Source organism: Rhipicephalus microplus, chromosome 9 (genome assembly GCF_043290135.1).
Source record: "Rhipicephalus microplus isolate Deutch F79 chromosome 9, USDA_Rmic, whole genome shotgun sequence".
Classification (NCBI taxonomy): domain Eukaryota; kingdom Metazoa; phylum Arthropoda; class Arachnida; order Ixodida; family Ixodidae; genus Rhipicephalus; species Rhipicephalus microplus.
The window spans coordinates 89,864,588-89,891,951 of record NC_134708.1 but is presented as its reverse complement, the minus strand read 5'-3'; the positions used below and the strand labels follow the sequence as shown (position 1 = coordinate 89,891,951).

At 43.2% G+C, this 27,364-nt stretch overlaps 1 protein-coding gene across 1 annotated transcript; it reads right to left on the bottom strand.

The window, feature by feature from the left end:
- Positions 1–441: 441 nt before the first annotated feature.
- On the bottom strand, positions 442–27,364 carry LOC142771391 (uncharacterized). Its single transcript, XM_075872869.1, has 5 exons — positions 27,224–27,364; positions 12,682–12,818; positions 12,555–12,622; positions 9,502–9,585; positions 442–691 (listed from the first exon to the last, which is right to left on the bottom strand). Exons 1-5 carry the CDS (start codon positions 27,305–27,307, stop codon positions 528–530), a joined length of 537 nt encoding a protein of 178 aa, XP_075728984.1. The 5' UTR covers positions 27,308–27,364; the 3' UTR covers positions 442–527.

Below are 27,364 nucleotides of genomic sequence, written 5' to 3'. Positions count from 1 at the left end.
TTTAGGGTAGTTCTACGTTGATGGAATTTGAGAGAATTCGATCGTGGCAGTGGGGCAGAGGCATTGCATTTGCTGTTGTTCCGAGTAAGCTGGATTTTTGAATTACCTGATTGATTGATATGTGGGGTATAACGTCCCGAAACCACTATATGATTATCAGAGACGTCGTACTGGAGGGCTCCAAAAATTTCGACCACCTGGGGTAATTTAACGTGCACAGAAATCTGAGCACAAGGGCCTACGACAATTCCGCCTCCATCGGAAATGCAGTTGCCACAGCCAGGATTTGAACCATCTACCTGCGGGTCATCAGCCTAATGCCTTAGCCACTAGACCACCGCGGCGGGCTTGAATTACCTGTCTGTGTGTTAATATCGCTACAAGTGTGATGTTTTGCGTTCATAAAAAGAAACCGCCATCGAATAAAAAACTAAACTCCACGAAATTCGGCGGAATTTATTGGTAACAGAACATCAAAGTCATTAAGTTTAAAGTCAGGAAAATCGAAACACTCATGTGACAAAATTCTACTTTTGATTGGGTTGGCTCATTAGCCGAATACATCGGGGAAAGAAAACACGGTGCGCGACTTGAGGACTTATAATGCGATCAAAAAACACACGACAGTCTGGACGGGGTGCGAAACGCGCAAAAGTAGTGGTAAAGCGCAAATCGTAGTAGGACTGGTCCCCTAGAAAGAGAAAAAAAAACACATTAAGAAAACTGCAGTGAAGCCATGCGTAGCTCTCGTATATGTATATATATATATATATATATATATATATATATATATATATATATATATATATATATATATATATATATATATATATATATATATATATATATACATATATAACTTTCACGAGCAACCCAAGAATCATAAACAAGGTTACAAGAAAACACTTCAGCATATTAGAACAGAGCGTGCGACTATCCAAACTTTTCACTTCTCCTCCTTGTGTGGTATACAGACGGCCGATAAATATAAAGGATCATTTAATAAATTCTAAGATAGGCGTGAAATCTCGAATAGGGTGTCACCCTTGCAAAAAAAGCAGATGCAAGGTATGAAAACACATGCAGACTACGACAGTGGCAAAAAGCACCCACTCAGATTTTAACCACAGGATAAGAGGTCCACTAGACTGTGAGTCAGACAACGTCATGTACCTCCTGGAATGTGGGGTATGTAACAAGCAATAGGTGGGCTAGACAGACACAACATTTAGAATTAGATTCAACAATCATCGGGCACATGTACGATCCCTGCCAGGCCTTCCACTTTCAAAACACAGCACATTAAAATATCACAGCTTTGATGACATCAGGGTTAAACTATTAGAAAATAATTTTCGAACAATCAGAGAACGGGAACAACAGGAATCTTATCTTATCTACAAAATTAACACGATAAAATACGGCATAAATGAACACCCAGGCACTTTTTCAGCGTTACGATCCCTAGAAGACGCAAACGCTTCTCTCTCTCTCTCTCTCTCTCTCTCTCTCTCTCTCTATATATATATATATATATATATATATATATATATATATATATATATATATATATATATATATATATATATATATATATATATATATATGTATGTATCCGCAGTACGAATATACGCACGTATGAAGTGATCTTGTGATCTTATTGACGTTTCGGCCACGGGTCCAGCCTTCATCAGAATACGGTGTACGGCATGAGAGCTGTTTATATACATGTGCATATCGTTAACCTAAAAAATGAAAACTGACATGAAAGGCAATATATGGGCATATATAAATGCAAGTGACACGATTTGACGGGCCCCTGATACACGTGTAAAAAGATATCTTTTCCATGCGCAAGCCCGTTGTTTACAAATAAAAGATAAAACACATAAAACATAAAGCACATAACATATCATATATATATTTATATATATATATATATATATATATATATATATATATATATATATATATATATATATATATATATATATATATATATACGCGAGAGTACTGCAGTTTCGGCGGCCAATCTAGCCTTCTTCGAAGAATGTCGGGGAAATGGCACAAGACACCAAGCGTAGCAGAGGACCAGCCACCAAGTTTAGGGGCGAACAAGTAATAAAAAAACAAACAAAAGAAAACAACAAAAGCAAACGAATACAGGAAGCAACAAAATGAATCGCTTTGCAGAGTGCTCGTTAGCAGCTCCTGAGAAATTGTAGAAAGAAATTAAAAGCAAAAACAGAAGGAAGTACAGGTGAAGAGGCGCCGTAAACAGGCGGTTTATTCGTGCGTTTTCTTCATCTGACAGATAGCAACGTCGCTCTGACCTAGCGATGAAAGGAAATAAATATCTGCAGCATTCGGTAGGGGCACCATCTCGGAATCAGCCACGCGGATTCTGTGAAATAGGGAGGTACAACAACACACAATTGCCTTTCTCCCAGCTCACACGGGAAAGATCGAGGGCGCTTCATTTAACCTCATCGGAAAAGCCCACAGAGCTGCGTGAGGAGTCGTCGACCACGCCTTTTTTGAACAGCATGGCGACGATGTTATGGACAACAAAGATCCCATAACGACGTACAATGAACTTGGCAAGAAATCTTATCTGAGCAGGCGAAAGTGTCTGCTACCGCACAGTAAACTGAACAGGCCTCAGGCACTGATGCTCAGACACCTGCTGGTCACGGCAAATCCCAATCCCGCACTCATGCCTGAAATGAACCCAGGAATTCCGACGTCAAGCACATGCGCGCTTTCCACAGACTTTCCCAGCTTATATCATAAGCTCTGGCTGTTCCTTACGTTACTGGCGGAAGACGTTATGTCGTCAAAGGGGGATGCTGAGATACGCAGCGCGAATTTAGGGAGTCAGCCATGGGCAGTCCGACGGACCCCCGGCGTGGCGGACAGGTCAGGTCTATCTGTCGCGACGTGGGAGCGGCCCGTAACGTGCTTGTTCACGCCCGAATGGTCCTAAACAAAGTTTTCTATACCATACTATATTCACAGAGTGAATGACGATGAGTGGGGCGAACTTTCGGATGGTTTTATTGGTCCACCGTGAATCGTCCGTCTGCTGGCCGCGTCCATTCATTTGTTCGTTTGTCTGTCTGTTGATCTGTGCGTCAGTCGGTCTGTCCGTCTGCTCGTTCATTCTTCTCTCTGTCTGTATGTCCGTCCGTCTGTCCATATGCCCATTTGTGTGTATGTAGGTCTGTTTGTCTGTCCATCTAGTGAGCACTGAAATATTTTCAAATGCCGCCATCTCGCATCTTTTCATTAAATATTTGTCATTCACAAGTACAGCCATCCAGCGGACGATCCAAGCACTAAACAAGAAGTGCATACCTTCTACAACTACATTCTTCGAGGACGCACGACTCTCGGCTGAAGGAGCTTAGCCTTTGAAATTAAAAGAGATTTACCACCTATGCACATCACACATACAGAGTTCATGTTCAGATAGTTAAGCGGTTGGCGCGTAGTGCCTGGCCGGAGACACTTAAGCAACACGTACAGCACGCTACAGCTTTAGATAACCTTTTTTCCCAATATCAAGAAGAAAGTGTCTTCCCTTTTTAAATGCGAAGCAATTCTTGGCGAACTTTCCCGAATTTCAGCGTATCTATCTATCTATCTATCTATCTATCTATCTATCTATCTATCTATTTATCTATCTATCTATTCGTCTATCTATCTGTCTATCTATCTATCTATCCGTCTATCTATCAGCCGCCTACCACTTTTAGCTGTCCTGGCCGTTTGAATACTGGTATAAATACCAAACTTCGTATGATATAACACGACTGTATGATGAACATGACTGACTAGTCATAATATAAAAATCATGACATGCATGTCATAGATGTCATGATTTACATGTCATGGTCTTGCTTCTCTTGCGGTGGTTTGATTCACATGATATGTTGCAAAACTGGTATGGTATGACATGACTGCATGGAAAACACATGCGAGATACGGTAACCTCAAAATCATGACATGTGTGTCATGTAAAAAAGTGCCGCCACATCCACGAAGTGAATGATGATGAGTGGGCGAAGCTCCGGAGGTAAACCTGGTAAACCATGAATCCTCCGTACATTTTGCCCACTCGATTTTATTGCAACGCTCCCCCTAGCGTACGTCGCCGCACTATATCGAACGATGACATGCGCCATATGTGGCATCATTCCTATTTTATAACACCTCGCATCTTTCATAATCAATTACACGTACCACCGTCTAGTTTATAACAGCTTGCATCTTTTGGATGGATGGATGGATGGATGGATGGATGGATGGATGGATGGATGGATGGACGGACGGACGGACGGACGAATGGATGGATGGATGGATGGATGGATGGATGGATGGACGGATGGACGGACGGACGGATGGACGGATGGATATGGCTGTACCCTTTAGATCGGGCGGTGGCTAGCGTAATACTTAATGCCGCCAGCTACAAGTACCGCCATCTAGTGAACACTGCAAGAACTGAACGAGAGGTGGCTACATACTGGGGACGCACAGCCCACGCCTTAAGGAGCTTCGCTCCTAAAACATTATTACATGCTACGTTCATGATGCTCTCGCTGCCGTTTCGCTAGCTTCATGTGCACCGAATTTGGTATTACGTGACGCGAACAGACGCCATAGATAAACGACAAGTCAAAACATGATGATCATGACATGCGTGTCATGTAACAACAAGACTACGTCTCAAACTCAAGATGCGCTCGCGGCCGTTTTGGTACCCTGGCATAAGCCAAATTTCGATATTATGTCGCGTTAATGAATGAGGAAGGTATGCGACTGGTGAACACATGATAATCATGAGATGCGTGTCATGCAAGAACATTATTACACGCCACACTCAAGGCACCAATACACTTCAACGTGAGCCGGCGTTGGTGAGAGGCAGACGCGGTGGTGTCTAAGTAACGCTATCGGCGCGAAATGCAGCGTGTGGCATTTCGCGCCGGTCGGTTGGCACCGGGCCGCGCCGACGAACGCTGGTCGCGCCTGGCGTTATACGACAGTGTGCTCGTGTTTTGCTAGCGTGGCGTCGCTGCGACCAGCCTGCGCGTGCGTCAAAGTTGTGTTGGAGTATGTTGGGCCTTTCATGACGCGTTTACCGCCATTGCGCTAGCTCCACATGTACCAAATATGGTATCACGGAAAGTCAATAAACGACGAAGTGAATGACACGTCCAAACCTGATAAAGATAATATGCGTTTTATGTAAAATATGACCAAACGCTCCGCTCATAGCGTTCTCGCGGCCATTTCACGAGTTCCACATATACGGAATTTGGTATTCAATTGACTGAATGGACGGTGAATGTAAATGACACGTCCAAATATGATAATTACGATTTGGATTTCATGTAAAATATAACTGCATGTTACGCACATGGCACGCTCGCGGCCGTTTAGCTAGCTTCTTAGGGACCAAAGTTGGTATCCGGTGACGTTAATAAATGACGAAGATAAATGAAACGTCCAAACCTGGTAATCATGTTATGGAAGTCATGTACGGCATATTTTACCTCCGCTTCTTAACTTTTTGCAGATTTTAAAGTGACCTATCATGCTTCACCATTCGTGCTTCGCATATCATCGATTGCCACTGTACGTGGGATCTGCCTAATTTTCACTCACACGTATTTACCACCAATATTGAAAAAGTAAACCAATAACAAGGAGTATAAAAAAAACGCAAGGCGTGTTACAACAAAAGGCTAAGACAGCATTAAAAAGGGGAAGAACAAGCACTGGTTGACACTTACAGCACCAAATGGCCGTACTTTCACGAGCTCAATTATTTACTTAAAAACGCATGTGAAAATCGCATTGTGGAAGTATATAGGTCATGCTCTAGTAAGAGAGACTAACCAGATTAGACAGTTTGGAGAATGGTAAGCAAAGCAGGCTTTTTACATTGGTCGTCTGGTTGATCAAACCTAAAGTGAATGTGTTTTTTGTGTCCAGTGAATTACTCTTTTCACACTTCGAAGTGAATATAGTACACCACACTGGTCCCGTCACGGCTAAACTTGTTCGCAATTTTATATGCAATGTCTAAATATAAAGCTTCATTCGTTTTTGTAGTCACACCTTGCATTTGCGCCAGCTGACTTGAGCTTTCCAGCATAATCTAGCAGACAGCTGGGCAAGCTTCCATGTTTAGCAGTGGTCCATCATTCTCCTCAATTATAGCTTTTTCGGTGAGACACCTTCGGCAGTGCTTGAAAAAAAAAACAGGCCTGCGCGGAAGGCGCAGGCAGCACAGTCATAGTGAAGGAAAAACAGTGGCCTCTTAGAGCCTTTTCAAAATACTCGTTGAGTAACTACTGCAAGCACACTTAGTAAGCACATTGGTAAGCACACTTGGTAAGCACACTGCGAGCACATTTAATACCCACAATGGTATTAAATATGAATTTTTGAGTAGTAGGCCAGCACTCGCTATGCTATTTTCTGCCATTCTTTTGAGAAGCGTGGTATCCGCTAAACACTTGGAATGAACTTCTTTTTGGGCTTGTTGCCCTTCACTTGTAGCTCATACCCACTATGGGGGATCGGCTAGGTATTGAGTGGTCTTATAAAGTATTATTTGATTTTAGAGTAAAGGAACTTACAAACACAAAACTTAACAAATTTTAGAATGAAATTTTGATAATCACTGATCTGTACTTACACTAAATATTTTGTATTAGTATTAGATAATAACCAAGAATAAAAGCTAACTTAAAAAAGAAGAAAACCAAGAAGTTTTTCTTATGTTGACACAGAGATTATCATTAGTTTGTAAGTCTTTTCGTTTCATTCAGATAATTTCGCAATGCCTCACAGACTTTCGAACTGGCAAAGCCAAAAATAGAAGCTCAAAAGGCATAAACATGGGCATGAATAAATTTATTCTAATAACACGTAAGAAATTTGCTATTTTAAATTGACGAGCTCTGCCAATTTTTCATGCAGTTGCTGACGACGATGAGCAAATATGGCTAAAGTGGGTATGCGCTATAGGTAATAGGGGAACAAGAACAAGCTTTTGTGATTGTTTGGAGGATTGGACGGCCCACTCGTGGCGCTAATCGCATTGTTCGATGACTGGTTGTTCTTTCGCTGTTGCAAAACGCTTATAAGTCGTATTAATGGGATTGATTTTCCGATCTCAAGCCTGCCCTTGGCAAGTTTGACAACAATTCCCAAGCACCGGTGTAGCTCAGTGGTAGAGTACTGGGCTGGCACCAAGCCAAGCAGACTTGGGCTTGAGCCCAACTGTGTCATTACGTGCGATGTGGTTGCGGACATCAGCGGCGGGGGCGGACAACTGCGTGTGACCCGAGTTGTGATCTAATAACAGCATTCACTGTAAAGACAGCCAGTTGTTTGCGCAACGCGCAGCACAGCCCCAGCGAAAACAGGAAGAGTGGTCATTCTATTGCCTTTCAAATGCGAAGCATTTCTCTGCGAATGTCGGCTACTTCGAGCGTATCTGTGAATCTATCTATCTATAGCCGCCTTTGACTTCTAGCTCCCTTGGCCGTCTTGATAATGGTATCGATACTTGGTATGGCATGACATGATTGTATTAATAGTTATAACATAAAAATTGCGACACACAAAACGTGAGTATAATGATATACATTTCATCGTCTTGCTGCTCTTGCGGTGGTTTCCTCCACATGAAATTTCGCTAAACTGGTATGGTTTAAGATGACTACATGGTGAAGATACGGGACAGACTATAACGTGGAAATGATCACATGCATGTCATGATTTTCTTGTTATGACAGGTCATGACAGCATGGCACGCCCTAGGTACGCTCGCGGTCATTTGGCTAGCGTCATATATACCAAATTTGGTTATACGGGACGTGAGTGAATGAAGAAGGTATATGACTGGTGCAAACATGATGATCATGATATGTGTGCTACTTAAGAACCTGACTTCATACCACGTTCCTGATACGCTCACGGCCGTATCGCTAGCATCATATACACCAAGTTTAGTGTTATGTGATGTCAACGTATGAAAACTGCATGACTAATGCAAACATGATAATAAGGTTATCAGTGCCCTGTAAAACATGACTATCTGCTACGCTCTTAGCGCCCTCGTGGCAGTTTAGCTAGCTCCACATATACCAATTTTGGTATCGGGTGACGTGAACAGACGACAAAGGTAAATGACACGTCTAAGCATGTAATCATAATATACGTGTAGAGTAAAACATGACTACAGGCTATGCTCATAGCGCGCTCTCGGGCCATTATCTAACTCCACATATACAAAATTTGTATTACGGGACGTTTATGGACGACGCAGGTAAATTACACGTCCAAACATAATAATCTTGCCGTGCGTGTCATGTAAAACATGACACGCACGGCAAGATTATCACGAGCACGCTATGATTACCACGGTTACCACGCTATGATTACCACTATGATTACCACGGCAAGATTACCACGAGCACGCTATGAGCGTAGCGTAGTGTCTTGTAAAACATGACACCACGCTACGCTCATAGCGTGCTCGTGGCCGTTCCACTAGCTCCACATATACAAAATTAGGTATTACGTGACGTGATCAGGCGACGAAAGTAAATGGCACATCCAAACATGATGATCAAGGCATGGAAGTAATGTACGTCATAATTTACGTCAATGTTGCAAAATTGCCCTCATTTCAAAGTGACATATTGACCTTCTCCGTTTGGACTTTGCATATCATCGATTCCTAAATACGTGGGAGCTGTCATTTTTTTTACCTTTCTTTGGTAAACTGCTTTAAGTAAACTTCGCATGTCACCCACTACTCTATAAACTATCCTAAATTTCATGAAGTGGAAAAGCACACACGCTGCCATATTTCGGCAGTTTTAGGAGAAGCGTGCTATGCGCAAAAAATTACAAGGCGTTATGTGCAGTTGGTTGATGCTGTGGCAACTGCTGTAGAATGATGCTTCAGCTTTTTGTAACGACGTGGAAGCACCCAATAATCCACTCGGAAAGAATTTTACATTGTATGACGTTTGATGGTTGCTTTATTACACATGTGAACGTGGTTTTTTAACCAACATGAGGCCTCATTAGGGTATGTTTCCAAGGGAATTCCTATCACCAGGGATGTCTATTGAAACAGTGATTCATTGTTCTTTCCTAAAACGCGCATTTATATTTAGAAGTGCTGTCATAACCTGTGAAGGCACTTTACAATACTTTGTAGTTTTAAGGAAAACTGGTGATACGAAGGAGGAACGCCCAGAGAAAAACACGAGCTACCTGAAAAAAAACGAAAGGCATTGACGTCACAGAATTGAGTGAATTTAAATAAATGGAACTGCCGTGAAAATTTTGCATGGATTGGACTGTGTTGGCTGTAGGTGGGATTTGTATTTGTTCATAAGTTGTAATAGACTACAGCAAATAAATAGCCGTGTTTTTACAGCGTAAAAATAAATGAAAAACACGCACAATTTGTAAGCGATTCGACCTTAATAACAGCGCAGGAGTGGTCCCGGGACAGGAAGAGCAATGTTTCAGTTGCGGTGAATATGCCTGAAAAAAATGAAACAGAATAGATTATTAACATTTGCACAATTTTTACAGAGCTATGCATATCACGAAACACGTAAACGTGCCTATTAGTCTAGGCACGTAAAATTAAAATTAAAAATTAAAAGTGCCTATTAATAGGCACGTAAAAGTGCCTATTAGTCAAGTTTTGAATAGGGCCAAACCGGAAGGCTTGCAGCTGCGTTCAAGTATAAGGACAGGTGGCGTTTTAAGGAAAGGCGATGTTCGTTTACGAAGTTCTTAAGCCGTTTCACATCAAGATGCTCCAATTTCGTCTGATGCTGCTTCGAGATTCTCTGCTGAGCCTTTAATGCTCAGCAGACAACCTTAGAGCTTTGGCCATTATGTGATAGATTGTATTTGTCGCAAAAAGTTATTTGCTTTGAGCTTGGATTAACAGGTGACGACTCACAAAGAAAATCTATGTAACAGGAGCGTAGTGGAAAATTACCACAAATGCGAGGAGTAAGCAGCTTCAGAAGCGGGTGGCTTGTGGACCTCCTATGATCCCTCCTAATCTTTTTTTTAGTTGCGAAGCAGCTCTTTCACTATCCTGTGTAACGCTGTCCCATACGCCCGCACCAATTCAATAGCCACAATTGTTGGATTGGTGCCAAGTAGGTCAAGTCGCAGCAGCGCGTTGACGTCACTCTCTCCCTCACTCCAGCAGCTGCCGACCCCTCGGTCTGTTCGCAACAAACTTTTCTCCCGGTTCACCCTCTTCACCACCAGCAACGCTCGACACAATATCACTCTTTCGGCTCGTTTACTTGGGATGAAACTTACACGACATCCAGTCCTTCGCTTGTGTCCTTGCATTTCAAACTAACGTTTACTCGAGTAAATGCAACAGCGAGTTTCACTTCAAACCGTTCTTCAGCACCCGCGTCGACGCCCGTTTCAACCAGGTCAACGCCATGCGCACCGCTTCTGCTTCACATCCCATCAGCGTTCACTTCGAGGAGATAGTTTATTTTTTTCGTTCTTACATGTTAAGAAAGCGCACCCTACCAAATCTGGGCCTGTACTGGATAACAAGAGCTAAATTTGAGAAGGTGTTGCCTAGCGTTCAGTAGCATAGGCTAAAGTGAGCTCTGCCACTTAGTGTAGCCTGATCATGGTTGTCGATTATTTGTTGTTTATGGTTGTTGTTTACCAGCCCGTAGCAACTAACTCTTCGCTAATGCGGGTTAACTCTCGACAACTGCCTAATATTTTCGCGGTGCTGTTTAGTACTGGCTCGCACATGCTACCACCTGTACGTGTTCGCTTCACGTCCAATACAGTTAGCTAATTGTTGGTGTTGATTCATCCTTGCATAAGATTATTTGGCTCTTGGCTGCTGTCGACTACTATAAATGATAACAGCGTATTTCATGTAAGTACTCTGATAAGTTCGTAGTTGAGGTTGAATGTTCGTTTATGTGACCTACGCACTTGTATTCCATGGCTGTGGTCGACTCCGCCAGACTTAGAGAAAAGACGCTGATTACCATACTAATGACACCATACCCAAGCGCTCCTTTTGCCTGAGCAAAACGAACCTCTGTCGTTGAGCCTGACTTCTCACGTTAAGTCGGAGTATAGTCGTTAGCCTAAACATAGCAGTGTCGTCGACATGTATCGTAAGTACGCAAAGCGCGCCTAATACATAGTAGACATGAATAAGTTCCTCTCCCGAATAACTTCGTTATAAACCAATCTATTGTGAAGTCTCGCTAAACCTGCAGCGAAAAGAATTCCATTCAACGTATTGGTATCTTGATATCTTGTAAATACAAAGCTGAATTCTTAGGCACTCTGTAGATAACACTGAGAAAACAAAAGCATTATTAATCTCGACGTTACCCCATACGTCCTCATGGTCTTGGATTGAGAAAATGAATGCCTTCCACACAGAATTTGATAGCAATAAAAACGCGACTTTCTCGACATTCATGGTCATTGAGCATAATCTTGTAACCAGGTCGCACTAACTCATTGTCTCGAATATTATAATTTAGTCACGTCTCGGTAAATGTGACAATGCGTGGGTGATATTGGCTTAAGATATATTCCAGGTTGCTAGTTTTATTCACCAGGATTCCAGCAGTTAAACTGAATAAATTGATGCAGTATTTTTTGTCAGGCACACACTTTCTCTCATTACCTCTCCGCACTGACGGATATGGACAGCGTTTAACCACGACTCTGTGGTCTTTTGGGAAGTCTCAATAAAAAGGTTGATTAATATAAGATATTTTGTCATATTCAAAAAAGACGTGCTTCCTCCTCTTTCTTTGCAGCAGAGTTCCAAAGCACCTTGCGTTCAGCCAATGTTTGCTTAGTAAAGTTATAAGAGACTGAAATGTCAGTTATTTTCAGAAATTCACAAGTAATTGGAGATCTGTGCTTTTTCCCTGTAAATATTTTACTTTACATTGGGGCGAGGCTTCATAGTCTACTTTTTTTTCTTACTTTTTACTTCGTGCTTTGTATTGCGTTGTGCAGTACGAATAGTACTCTGCGCCAAGGGCGAGAAGTTATGAGCTAGTTGGTGTAATGAACTAAGAGGCGTTTCCAAAGATCTGCCTAAGGTTTCCTGTGAAAGTACATTCGCCAAGCGATTAGAGTCTACGATACATGCGTAGGAAGAATCGTCTCTCTAGTTAGGTCCTCATGCACAGTAAAGCAATACGCACGTTGATTAACGCCTATGTCCACGACAGCATGAAGCTGTCTTTTCTGGGGTACGAATGCCTGTTTTTTCTTCGTCTACAATTGGCTGAGAAACCGAACATATCAAGCTGCAAGCGCACAGCTTACTGAAAGCTCTGTAGAACATCCAATTCAGAAGAAAAAACGAGTTTATTGGTCACTTGTACAAAAACGTTAATTTCACTTGGTGTAAGACCATTTGTGGCATATGGATATATCGCCAGTAACTTTCCAATGGTATTATTTATACCCACCTCTGTGTATTGTAGTCATGCGCTCCGTGTGGTCTGTATCAAATACTCCAGTCGTTTGAAGTTCAGATCTGCAAACAAGAAACATATGAGACAAGCAGAGGACAGGTAGCAAGAACACAAAGCTTACCTACGATTTCTCAGGAGCACACATTTTTTTACTGTAACGGACAGTGTTGTAAAATAAAGAAGTTTATCTACTTCGCAGTTAACATCGTCTCTACGAGTCGTCTTGTACGTCCATATTCGCTCACGCCGGCGGACGAACTGAAACATTAAAAAAATCATAATTAAAATGTATATAAATAATTTGTTTTGTTTGGCTCGAAGCCACGTCAAGCTATCAGGATATCATTTCAAGTACAAATGCACGATTCTGTAATCCTAGGCAAAATAAAAGTGCTATAAAAACTGCTGCTATTTCGTTTCTACGAAAGTTGGAGCACGAGTTGGCATGCATCGGATTTCGCACCTCGGTTTATCACCACTTCTCGATCGTCAGAGTACTAATGCCACTATAAACCAATAACAGCCACCACCAACCTACTAGAACCAGCAATCAATCAATCATGGTAAAAAATTGTATAAGAGTATGAACATTTAGATATTTTTTGGTAACAAACTTTCATTGCGTGCAGTTTTCATGGCTGTCAAAAAAGTGCGGTCTTTGTCTAGTGAAATCAGACTGCCACACTGCACAGTACTACGATGAAGGAAGTTTTCACTGCACAATGCTTATCCTGTAGGATACACCTAAAGTGTGCTAATCTACAAATAAAGTGTTGGTCATGTGTACTTATCGGTCCTACTCCAAATCCTGCACGAAACTCTGCTTCGAAATCGCGGACCAACCGCAGGAGCACCTAGCGATTCCCGTTGACCGGTTTTCCACTGTTTGTGGGAAGCATGCAAGGTTTTCTGCCGCGCCACGGTGGACTAGTGGCTAAGGTACTCGGCTGCTAACCCGCCGGTTGCGGGATCAAATCCCGGCTGTGGCGGCTGCACTTCCAATGGAGGCGGAAATATTGTGGGCCCGTGTACTCAGATTTGGATGCACGTTAAAGAATACCAGGCGGTCGACATTTCCGGAGCTCTCTACTACGGCGTCTTTCATAGTAGTATGGTGGTTTCGGGACGTTAAACACCACAAATCAATCAATCAGCATGTAGAGTTTTTTGGAATGATTGTGTTCTGATTAGTCAGACTCGAGAACGCGTACGGACAATCGCGCTACCTTTTTCCGCACTTTATTGACTGCCTTGTTTTAATGGAAAATGGTATTCTTTCCGTATATTGTCCGAGTTCAGTGCGGTTGTTTTTTCTGCAGATACGTAGGGACGAGTATGGCGGACAATGCCGTTCGAAGGAACAATTCGTCTTTTGCGTGGTGCAGTGGTGGCGCCATCTCGTCTGCGCCCCCCCCCCCCCCCGGTAGTCAGGATCTGTCATTCGTGATGTTAAGCGTTCTAGCGACTTTGTTTTTACCATCACTTCCAGGATATTTCTGGTCTTTCTATTCTTGGTCACCATAACAACATATCAAAGGTCCTGCATGCTTTACATACCTGTTCATGCTGCAGCCACTAATATCACGACTTCGAATTTGCGCAACTTTCCTTCCTGTATCCTTCTTATGCTCGCATAATCAAGGAAATTCAAAAATAGAAGGACTGCGTGTCAATACAGAATTGCTATGCTTAAGAGGAACACAAAACAATGATAATAACATTGAAAAGAGACTTTTGAAGCTAAAAAACTTAAACAGCTCTGATAAAGTGGGCTAAGAAAATATTTATTTGACGCTATCGGAATAAAATGGCAGCTTAATGCGTCAATCACAGAACAGATTTCAAGCCACTGTAATTGTAATTGGTTCCCTACCCTTTTATTTTCTCAGCTATGATATTTTCATATATCTTGATCCCGAAGAGTAATGGTGAAAAAACTAAACAGCAGTAAATTCCTAGATGCGCTAGAACCACAAATAAGACCATGCAAATATGTTTAGGTGTTTACCTGAGTGTCGTAGGTAATATTTTTTCCATGTGCGGTACAGCCGATGTATTTACAAGTAAAACGCCGTTTGGAAAACGACCAGTTGTATAAAAGAAGGGAGACAGAACTGTCCTTGCAGATGTGATCTTATCTCCACCATGGCCATTTTATAAAAACCTTGGGGAAGGTATTTGATGACCAACATTCACCCTTTGCTGATCTATACAGATTGTTTGACACAGTGCAGCCTGAGTAGAAGTGAAATACATCTGCACAGCCCGCCGACCTTGCCAAGCAAGAGCGCAGTCGTGAAATTCACTTTAAAGTTCGTTTTTAAGCTTCACAATAAATTCGAGTTGCTGTGGTCGTGACATTGTACGCACGAACTTTGTCATTATTTGTTACTTTTATGACCATGACACTGTGCACTGTAAAAATTTTTTTTTAAAGAACAAATTTTTTTAAAGCCATGTATTTTTGTGTCAAACCATACTTTTTGTTTTGAACTTTTCTGTGTAATAAAATTTTATTTTAAGTTTGTTTTACAACTTTCACACAAATTCTCTGCATAAAGACACTTCTCAGTTTTACCTTACAGAAAAAAGATTTGCTTTCAAATTTTTCGCTCTTTGTGTATTTTAATGCTATATTCCCTTGCAATGTACAGCAACTTCTGCTGAACAACTACTACCTGTTTTTAGTCACCAAAAACTAATTCTTTTATACATTTCGCAATATTTAAGTGATTTTTGTTTCTTTCAGAAATAATATACAAAAATAATTGGTTACCTATTGTCATGCAAAATGTTTTCAAAGTAGAAAAAGTAGTTCTGCCACGTGTATCACCGGTATGCAAGAGTTCTTCGTCTTAGCCAAAAGCATTGCTACAAAAACAAACATATGGAGCTTTCGAAAATCACACACTTTCCGGACCTTTAAAAACTCTGCTTCTCTACGTACAAAAACCACTATAAGGCCACGAGGCACACCACAGTAAAAGGCTCCCGAAACTAGGTTCATCTGGTGTTCGCCAACGCGCACAGACTTCGAACTGTACACGGCACTGCAAACGCTGTGGTCGGGAATAAACGCGCGACTTGTTTGGCAGTCACAGGGTACAGTAAATACTAAATTACCGTAGTAGAAGCTGTACAATTCTTCGAACTACAACTCTAAGAAGATGTTTCAGCATTCGAGTAAAAAACCTAATGAAAACTGCCACGTTTTAGGGAATTTTTTTCTTTCTTGCATGCTAAAAATATGACTGTTTTTTGAAGCACGAGAAAAATTGCTTTTAAGTAGCCCCATTAATAGCCCGCTTCAATATCATGAAACTAGAATAGATCTGGTCATTGAACAATCGAATTAGCTTTACATATATATATATATATATATATATATATATATATATATATATATATATGTGTGTGTTTGTGTGTGTGTGTGTGTGTGTGTGTGTGTATGTGTTTGTGTGTGTGTGTGTGTGTGTGTGTGTGTGTGTGTGTTGTCACGTTACACCGTAACTGCAACCTGTAGATAATAGCACACAAGGAGGACAGACTGATTCGATCAACGGCAAAACGACTTTATCAAGTCAAGTCAAGATCCTTGACGATGTGGCGCATACCCACAATGGAGGATTGGCCAAGAACCGGATAGTTTTCATGAATTTCTTGTTTAATAACATTTTAAAACTAATCCATTTACGAGTCATAACATAAAGATGCAACAAGACAAATTTGACGGTTGAATTGTAAATAATCTGTAGTGTAACGCAATGAAGCGCCATATTTGATATTTTATGAATTTGGAAGTTTCAAAATCTTCCAAACTTGCAGAACTTGTACTAGTGACATTACCCCCCTTTCCAAAAAATATCGTCCCGGTGTCACACCATAATTACCAGATGAAAGAAAACACATACGATAAGCAGTACACAAGGGGGTCTTCACAATCACTGTAGAACTACTTAAGAGAGTTTGACGAATAGTCAGCGTTGGTAAAGCGGTTTCATTCTTGAAACATGGAAAAGGTGTGGCTGTTGTGAACGGCGGGATTGACGAGCCATGTTTTCTTCAAGAACGTTGTAGTTCACTTCACTAAGAAGACGGAGAACTCTATAGCGACCAAAATAGCGGTGTAAGAACTTTTCCGACCGGCCCTGTTGTCGAATGGGAGCCCACAACCATACTTGCTCTGCGGGTTGGTAAGATGCATTGTGACGAGCATTGTACCGCAGCGAGTCGATGCGTTGTCGCTTATGGATTGATTCGACTGCAAGCTTATGAGTTGCGTCTGCCAGTCTGATAAATTCGTTCGTCTTGACACTAATCTGGTGGCTGTCCGGTAGAAACATGGCATCAAGCATTGTAGTGACCTCCATGCCGTGAAGTAACCGGAATGGTGTGAATGCAGTTGTTTCTTGCTAAGCCATGTTATAAGAGAACGTGACGTAAGGGAGGATTTCATCCCAGTTTTTGTGGTCTTAGTCAACATACGTGGAGAGCATTTCGGTGATCGTCTTGTTTAGTCTCTCTGTAAGGCTGTTGCTTTGTGGGTGGTATGCAGTAGTTTTTCGATGTACTTTGCCTCTAAGCTGCTTGACGTCTTGTATCATCCGGGCAGTAAAAGCTGTGCCACGATCAGTTATGAGAACAGCTGGTGCTCTATGTCGGAGGACAATGTTCTTCCTAAAAAGTGGGTGGTCTCATTGGCGGTGCCAAGTTGCAATGCATTTGTTTCGCAGTAGCGCGTCATCTAATCAGTGGCGACTACAATCCAGTGGTTGCCGTCACGAGACTTGGTAAAGGTCCAAGCAGATCTATGCCAATTGGTTGGAACAGTTTTGTCAGAGGAGCAACGGCCTTCAATGTGCTAGCTGGGCTCTGATGTGGGACTTTACGGCGCTGGCACTCGTGACCCGTTTTCACGTAATGCTTCACGTCCCGATTGAGCTTAGGCCAGTAGTAGTGATGGTGAATGCGGGACAAGTTACACGAGTCCTAAGTGGCCTGAGGAAGGCGCATCATGACAGGCGGATAAGACATCGGCTCGTAACGCTGGTGGCACGACGAGCAAGTACTCAGTCGCGTAGAGGTCGAAGTTTCTATTAAAGAGGATAGTTCTGCGAACGCAGAACAGTGCGAGCGGGTGAATTATGGTGGTGGATGTGGCGTGCGGCCTCCAATATATTTATTCAATTGTCGAAGCTCGGAATCGTTCTTCTGCTGTTCAGCCAAGTTGGATGCACAAACGGCGCAGAGAAAATGGCCGTCAAGATCGTGATCACCTGATGCTGTCGTAAGAGGAGCTCGGGAAAGGCAATCCGCGTCAGTATGCTTCCGACCAGGCTTGTCCACGACTGTCAAATCGAATTCCCGAAGGCGTAAGCTCCACCTGGCCAGACGTCCAGAAAGGTCTATAAGGTTCGTCAACCAGCAGTGTGCATGATGATTGGTAATGACTGTGAACGGGCGACCATGTAGGCACGGTCTGAATTTAGCTATTGTCCAGACAACAGCTAGGCACTTCTTTTCAGTGGTAGTGTAATTCGCCTCCGCAGATGATGAAATCCGGCTCGCATAGGCAATAATATGTTCGACGCCCTCTTGCCACTGGACGATGACTGCACGAAGGCTGATGTTACTGGCGTTTGTGTGTAGCTCACTGTCGGCACCTTCATCGTAGTGTCCGAGTAATGCTTAGCCTGGAGACACTGCTGGAGCCCGTAGAAAGTGCGTCTTTGCTCAGGACGCCACACAAAAAAAAATTTTCTTTTGTCAGACGAGTGTAGGTTTTGGCAATGTTAGCGAAATTCCGCAGAAAACGTCTGTAGTATGCGCACAGGCCTAAAAATCGACGCACATCACGTTTGCTGGCAGGTAGTTGAAAATTTATGACAGCCAATGTTTTCTCTGGGTTCGGTCGAATACCATCGTGGCCAACAAATTGGCCATGAAACTTTAATTCGTTGTAACTAAAATGACAATTTTCTGGTTTCGGTGATGGGCCTGCTGTGCGAATTGCAGGAAACACAGATCCAAGTCGCTGCAAGTGCTGCTCAAACGTTCAAAAGAAGAGAATGACGTCGTCTAAGTAAACAAGGCATGCTTCCAACTTGAGACCAAAGAACGCTGTATCCATTATACTCTGGGATGTCGCAGGAGTAGAACACAGACTGAAGGGCAGCACCTTGAATTTGTACACCATCAGGCGTTAAAAATGCCGTTTTTTTCGGTCGGGTTCTTCAACTTCAATCTGCCAGTAGCTGCTGCGTAAACCTATATAGAAGAAGTATCGGGCACGTCGGAGGTTGTCTGGTAAGTCGTCGATGCGCGGAAGAGGATAAATGTCTCTCTTTGTCACTTTGTTGAGTTTGCGGTAATTGAAGCAAAAGTGACGAGTGCCGTCCCTCTTCTTTGCTAGTACGACGTGGACCACTATGGACTGTTCGAGGGTTGGATTACGCCATCTTCGAGCATCTGCTTTACTTGAGGACGTATTGCCTCTTGTTTCTTTTGTGATACTCGGTAGGCGGGCTGACGTATAGGTCGTTCAACATGGTCGGTGACTATGTAGTGCTTCATGGTTGGCGTTTTCTTTATCTTGGATTTAGTGGCGAAACAGTCAATAAACATGCGGAGGATGCAGCAGACGGGATCTTTCTGCGCACATGACAGCTTCCTATTGACATCCAATGTAACGGCTACCGCGGTGTCACTTTCAACGGCTGCAGAATTTGGGGCAGGCTTACATGCTTGTCGTTCCTGCTTTATCCATTGTCGTACATGCTTTATCATCAATGAACTCAAAATGAGCGATAATTGTTCGCTTGGCCAAATGTTGATATGGTCCACTAAAATTGGTGACCAACAACTCAGTCGTCCTGCCTTTAAATAGAATTATGCCGCGGGCAACGCAGATTTGCTGATACAAGAGCACCACATGGTTGGCTTCAGCGAAACCACTACTGTCGTAATCTAAGTCGCCCTGTACAGTTACAAACATAATAATGCGTGGCGGAAGTGTTATGGCGTCGTCGACAATTCTAAGCGCACTCTTCTGCGGATCGGTATCTTTAGTCTGAGGACCTCAGGTCGTCAGTAAACGTTACGAGGCAGCTACGAAGATTTATAACAGTGCCCTGCTCAAGAAGGACATCTATGCCAAGGATAAATTCTGGGAGCATTCGGGAAGCACAAGGAAAAAAAGCAATGAATGTCGGCTCAAAGATTTGCAGCCTAGCGGTGCATCTCCCGATAGGTGTAAAGAGATGACCACCAGCTGTCCGAAGGTTTGGTCTATGCCCCCGAGGAGTCGTAACTTTCTTGAGTTCAGACACACGTTCAGCACTTATAACTAAGTAGCCGGCGACGGTGTCGACAAGAGCAGTTACTGGACGGTTGTCAACAACAACGGCAATGTCGGTAGAAACGGGTTCGTCGGCATTGAGAGGTGTCGGCTGAAAGGAATCGTCGAAGGTCGACAGGTTGGTCGGAGAAGGCTGTTTTGACGATAACGTAACAGCGGTCCCACCCCTGGAGGCTGCTGATCTTAGTTTCCAGGCGTACAGTTGGGGGCCTAGTGGATTGTACCGCAACAACATCGGCGATAGTAGAGTATTGATTCGAGGACGTCAAGGAGATGGAGAGTGGGATTGGCGTCGCTTAAGATTGAAGACGGTAGACTTGCCAAGTATTCTGCGATAGCGGGGGGTCGTTCGCCATCTCTTGGCCGACAAGCGTCTGGCCGAAATCCAGGTAGGCCCATCTGTCTGTACGAGCACTCCCGGTACAAGTGACCTGGCTCAACACAGTGGTAGCAAAGTGTCCGATTGTTGGAAGCGCGCCACACGCTAGACTTCCTTACATTAGGTCGTGAATACTCATAGTGTGGCGGGCCCGAGAAGTACTGCGGCATCTGCATGCAAATTGGTCGTGGATTTTCATAGTAGGGCAGGCCCGAGAAGTGTTGCGGCGTCTGCAGGCTCGTCGGTAGGAGAAAATGACTGGCTGCTGATGCAGGAGTGCGTACAGCTTCCGCATACGTAACCAGAGGAGCTTCGGTTGAAGGCGCCGCTAATGGTCATACCAGCTGCCGCACCTCTTCACGGACGACGTCTGTCAGAGCAGCCACTTGAAGCTGGGAATGCACTGCGCGAAGCTTTTGCAGCTCATCGCGTACAATGCTATGAACTAGCTCAGCAAGGACTCTCACGCTCGTGGTGTTGCCAAAAGTGCTGACAGACATGCAACCTTGTCGGACCGCTCATACTGGGAAGACCGCTGTCTTAGCATTCGCTCCATCGTAGTCACTTCAAGAATGAATTCCGCCACGGTAGCTGTTGAGTTTCGTACAAGTCCTGCAAACAGCTGCTCCTTGACACCACACTTCAGAAAGCGTACATTTTTGTCTTCCGTCATTGCAGAATCAGCTCGACGGAAACGACGAAACATCGCCTCAACGATGTTTCGTCCTTTCCCCGCTTTCATTTGGTCTTTCATTGTGAGAATTGAGAAGACGTTCTGCTTGTTCTTTCCAGTAGGCGCTACCATACGTGTTCCGCAGCTGAGGGTAAAACACCGGCCAGGTTGTCAGGGCAGCCTCGTGGTTCTGAAACCAAATACGCGCTGAATCCTTCGGGTAGGAATAGACATACCGCAGTTTTCGGTGCTCGTCCCACTCATTGGCGACGGTGACTCGATCGTATGGGTCCAGCCAGTATTCAACGTCTTCCTAGGGCTCCCCGTGGAAGAGCTTGGGGGTTCGAGAGGCTGGTGGTCATGAAATGGGTGTAGTAGTGGTCTGTTCTGTCTGGCTTGTAGTTGTCGCATTTGCCTTGGCTGTGGAGCCTTCTGGAAGAGGACAGAATTGGGGTGGCAGGCCGAGTTGCCGCCGACTGCGTCGAGTGTCGGCTGTTTCTACCAAGGCGTCGATGAAGGGGCCGAGATCTTTCTCTTTGTAACAGTGCATAGACTATTACCCCGCACCTCCAGCAGTGTCACGTTACACCGTAACTGGAACCTGTAGATAATAGCACACAAGGACATCACACTGATTCGATCAATGGCAATACGACTTTATCATTTTCTCTGCAAGTTCATCTTCGTCCTCTTTTGAACAGTGGTACATACAAGCCTGCCAGCATCTATGTAAGTAATACTTGCAGAGCCTGTATTGGTGACCATATATATATATATATATATATATATATGCATACTAAAGGGCTCGTTTTTAGTGTTTGGTACAGTATAATAAGATCTGACAATAATGCCAAGGAAAGTATAAGGGAAGTTATCAGACCTATTTACTGTGTAAATGTGAACAAAGAAAATTGGGTATAAGGTAACTTGCCGTGGGCCGAAACCAAACCTATGACCTTCAAACAACGCGTACAAAGCCCTATCGTACGAGCTAGCACGGCGGCCATCCGCACGGCCACTTTAATGGGTACATAACTGAAATAGACATGGGCGTGTCAGCCAGCGCTACTAGTAGCCATGACGGTGAGTGAGGCATACTCTTTACGAGCTTTTTGGGCGTCACAACTCCTGCTAACTTCTTACGACCTGGCAGCTGGCTAAAAATCCTTCGTACACAACCTAAAGGCACCAAGGCTGCCTGTACGAAGTCCTCATTATTGAGTTAGGCAAAGAATGTAACTTCCTCATATTTTGCTTGGCATTATTGTGTGTTAGATCTCAATAATATTGTGTCTATCACTAAAAAACGAGCACTCAAGTATACAATTGTTTCCTTAATAATTAACTGCGTTTTAATACTGGCAGTCTTGGTGCCTTGAAATTGTATACAAAAGATTGTTGGTCAGCTGCCAGCTCGTAATACGTTCACGTGCTACGTGACGCCAAACACGCTCATAAACAGTGCGCCACACTCGCCGCCGTGGCTACTAATGGTGCAGACTGACACACCCACGTTCAGCTCACATATATCCCCAAAACGTTGCTGGAAATTGCCCGCCGTAGTACCTCACTTGGCAGAGCATCGAATGCGCTGTTTAGTAGTCACAGGTTAGGGTCCTACTCACGGCAAGTTTTCTTTTCACGCAATTTTCTTTCTTCACATATAAACAAAAATAGGTCTAATAACTCCGCCTATACATTTCTTGGCAATATTGTCTGTTAAATCTCAAGAGTATATATGTATATATAGTCAGCCCACCTGAGCCAAGCGTGGGCAAAGAACTGGAAAAGGACGAAAAATTAATTTTTTTTGTGAAGAAAAAAATGTGTTCTTCTCTTTCTTTGAATTCACTTTACAATTAGGTCTAATATCTTCCCTTATACCTTCCTTGGCAATGTTATTTCTTATATCTTAGTAGTATTGTGGGAAACTCAGAAAAACAAGCCCTTAAGTAGTTTCTCGTATACAACCTAAACGCACGAAGTCTGCCAGTACGACATCCTGGATTGTAAATGAATTAGGCAAAAAAGTGTATACTTAAGTACTCGTTTTCCCGCGTTTAACACGATATTATTGAGATATAACTAACAGAAGTGTCCCAAAGAGTATAGAGAAAATTATCACACCTAACTGTAATGTAAATGTAAGAATGTAGAGTTTTCTTTTTTCAAAAAAGAAAATAAATATTTCGTTCCTTCCACGTGAGTTGCTCACGCTTGGCTCGGGTGGCGGGCCGTTTCGGCGTGGCTGCTCCAAGGACTCATAAGCGCGGACGCGGCTCATAAGCGACAGCGTGTGATAAGACAAGCGCGGAGGATTCTTCAAATTATTACATTAGATTTGCGTGATCAACAAGATCGAATATTTTTTCTGAAATCTAAAATATATTCAGCCTATCTGGCCTGAATATCTAAGCAAGTTAATGAACAACTGTAGTTATCTGAGTAATCGTTGCTTGACTAATCCTATCCCCAAGTTGAAATAGAGAGTAGTTCGCAAGCACTAAGAAAATTGCTAACACAATTGGTGATAACATGTTGAAGAAACCTAAGAGAAAGCCGCAGGTAAACCTCTTGCTGTATTGTTCGTTGGCAAAACGTAATTACATGGAGCGCGTTTGAAACTAGTATACTACTGATGCTATTACAATAACCATAGCCCCTCTACCAAATATGTTACGAAGAGAGGACCGACTGAAAAGAGTAGTCATAAACATATATCAACATCTGGTTCAGCGAGCAGTGCCAGAGATACAGATGAGCTCGCGCCAGTCTAGCTTATTTCTGCTGTAATCTCGATGCAACTGGTGTGTAACAATAACAAATTGAATATTATATATTTTTTTTCGTCCCGAAGCCACTATATGATTAGGAAAGAAAACCTAATGCAGGACTCCGCAAATTCGACCATATGCCATTCTTTAATATGCACTAGCATTGCATGGTACATGGGCCTCCGCTTTTCACCTGCATCAAAACGTGACAACAGCACCAAGAGTGCTCTTCAAAGTCAAGTTACTTGAGGGTTAATATAGGTTGTTTTCGTATATTTGTCATGCATATCAGCAACCATTCAAGGATAGTTATTCGCGGGTGATAACACACGCACTGGCGTGCACTTAGTCGCTCCAATGTAGAGGTGTCCAAGCAAGATGAAAGTCTGACTACCAATTGAGAAATCTGAAGGAATGGTACCCAAGTATGCCAGCCTATTCTAATACTGAAATTGCAGTTCAAGCTCCCTCCAACGTTTTGGAAGCACTCGGCAAGGCACTGTGTAGTGCAAATTTATTTGATGCGAGGTGGCTCTTTGTCTTGCCTGTGTAACGCTGTCCCTCCGTTTGCACCACGCTCCACTTGCCGCAGGGGTTGGGATAGTGCTAATTAGGTCATGCCTTTTCTCGCAGTGCGCCTACTTTGACGTCACGCTCTTCCTAGCTTGTCGCCGCTCGACCCATGTCCTCTTACTCGCTTCACGTTCTTGCCATGTTTGGGCGCAAATCGAGCGAACAGTTTTTCTGCGTTGAAACTTACGCGAAACCCATTGATTGATTGATATGCGGGGTTTAATGTCCCAAAACCACCATATGATTATGAGAGACACCGTTGTGGAGGGCTCCGGAAATTTCCACCACCTGAAGTGCTTTAACGTGCACCCAAATCTGAGCACAGGGGCCAACAATGTTTCCGCCTCCATCGAAATTGCAGCCGCCGCAGCCGGGGTTTGCTCCCGCGACCTGCGGGTCAGCAACCGAGTACCTTAGCAACTAGACCACCGCAGCGGGGCTTACACGAAACTCAACCCGGCTCCCATGTCAGCGTTTATAAGAAATATTAACTCGAGTAAAAGGCTACATCAAGTTTTCTTTCAAACCGTTCTTCCAGCACCAATGTCGATGCCCGTATCAGCCGGGTCGATGGCGTGCGCACAGTTGCGGCTTCGTATCCCATCAAATATCAGAATAAAAAAGAATAAAAACGGCTTGAAGTGGTACATTATGTTCCTAAGCTTTCACACAACCTAAAGAAGGTGGCGAGTCGGCATGTTGTACCGCTGGTGTTGACCGCCCCAAACAATCTGGCGAAGTTGAGCCCTCGCATCAATGAAAGTGATACCCAACCGCCGCAAGGCTGCAAAAAGAAGCACGCGTGGCCGTTCACGAAGTGTGCTATTTAGGTGGTTTATGAAATATCCCTATTGGACGGGAATAGCTATGTTGGCCACATGGAGTGCTGCGTCAATAATCGAGTGAGGGAACATGCTCTCAGAGTAAAGAATAAGGACGGTGCGCATCTGAGCTCTCATGTTACAGCTTGTGAGTGCACACCAGACTTCACACATATTGGGATTCTGGGAAGAAGTAAAAACGAGTTAGCATGGGAAGTTTTGGAGGCATATCACATAAAGAAACGGGGTAATAAGTGTGTTAGCGAAATGTCACTGAACCTGTATTAGTCAGAAACACGTTATCTGGAGGGCATGCGTCGGATAGTGTGAATAGGCATGGGAAGGGCTGATCACGTTGCGCATGTGTCGACAAAGATGTGGTTTATATTAGCCTGTTTTCTCGAGGAATAAACAGTAAGTAAGTGAGTGTAAGTGAGTGCCCGGGGTGTCTGTGTTTTTTTTGTGTGTGGTTGTGTTTTCGGCCCGATGTTGAATATTTATTCAAGACATGCACCAACTAGCCCATCAGTGAGTTCTACTATAGTATTCGTATCCCATCAAGTTCTTTTCGGGGAGATAGTACATAATTTTCGTAGCTAGAACTACGCTCGTTTTTTATCACCGTTTCGCTGTGACTGTTCGCTGAACCTCCAGCTGGACTATTTTCGAGCAACCCCCGCTGCTGGCAACACCGCTGACCACAACATCAGGCATGACCTCAAAAGAAGAACTGGTAAAACCGCGCTGCGACTACATAGGAGAAACATGGTGGGATTTGTCGGCAGCTACAAAGGTCAGTACAAGAGGGTTAATTTAGGTTTATTTGTCGAAGTAAAATAAAGAGCAAGGAGTGAGCCAAGGTTAATCAGCAAGAACGAGCCGCACGCCTCGAGCAATGTACTGACACAGAAAACCAACCTAAACAATAGGATTAACTGTATCTCTCGCTAATCTCACTCAGGCTCAACTGAGTGAGCAAAACAATGTTTGATTTTTTCAGCCTGGCATTTCTTTATGATATTGACTATGTTCTTAGGGGGGATGGGAGGGCACGAGAAACTGAGTGCAACTGGGCTTACACAGACCTACCACACATGTAAACTGAAGTAATGCCTTTATATTATTTTACAAAATTTACACTCGTGCTTAAGCGCAGATCTCTATTGAACTGTGTATGACTCTAATGAAGAAAACGCTGCTTCTCAAGAGCACTTTGTTGGTGCAATCATATGTGGCAATGCAGAGCTACATTAAAGTGGAGCTGTCAGAATGTAGTATGTGTATTGCGAGAATTCAGTGGAAGCAAACAGGCCTCGCTGGACGACAACACTCGATGTATGCGATTCTAGTCCGTAGATGAGCAGCCTAAACCACCGATTTTCACAAGTGCTATAAAACCAGGCTCATAGCCAAAGGTATGTATCAGTAATAAAACGAGTAGCCTCGTGTACTCTGAGTAAATTTTCATTGTCTGCGTTGTCATGCCGTACAAGATAGAGGAAGGTGCAAATTTCCTAGAAGTAAATGACAGCCGTTATAGTGTGATAGAATAAAACATGTGAAGTATGTAGACTACCCCATTTATTTTTAATTTTTGAATTTAATGAAAAGCACTACTTTATACTCTGTAGAATAAAGTAACTGTTCTTAGTAAATTCTTCATTTATTTTTCATAAATCATTCGTAATGTTATCCGGGACATTTCATGACTTTGTGTTTTTGTAAAACTTTTCAAAAGTCTGCTTATTGGTACAAGGATAAAACTCGGACAGAAAGAAGCATCAAGGACACGTAATATTAGCTCCAGTGTGGTACGCCTATGAGCTGAATGGTGGCATGAATTCGATTGTTCATGTCTATCATTTTTACCTATCAAAGCTTACAAATTTCAACCTAACACTGACATAAATTAGTATGAAAGGACAGCTGAAGAGCATGCTTGTAATATCGGTGATGACAATTCGCGCATCAAAACTTCAGAAGGCATATAAACACTCCGATATGTTTACTGGTGTGTTTGACATCCAAATGAGCTGTATGAGGTCTAGTATAGATATATTAAAATGCCCCGCGAATATTAACTGACCTGCTTGATATCCAATCCAGCTGTATGAATCATAAGATCAGAGAAAATAAGGAGAAGTATGGCTGCGGGTGCCCCTATAAGCATGTCGCTTTCTTTCACGGTTCGCGATGCTTGCAAACCCCCAATGCGAAGCTTCGTCCG

What these genes read in the sequence shown, in the direction of transcription:
- LOC142771391 (XM_075872869.1), bottom strand. Translation starts at nt 27,307, where the DNA reads ATGCTTATAGGGGCACCCGCAGCCATACTTCTCCTTATTTTCTCTGAT. An exon ending in CATGACTACAATACACAGAG is followed by an intron (nt 9,586 to 12,554) that starts GTGGGTATAAAT and finishes CATTTTTTTCAG; the next exon opens with GCATATTCACCGCAACTGAA. An exon ending in GGTCGAATCGCTTACAAATT is followed by an intron (nt 692 to 9,501) that starts GTGCGTGTTTTT and finishes TTCTCTTTCTAG; the next exon opens with GGGACCAGTCCTACTACGAT.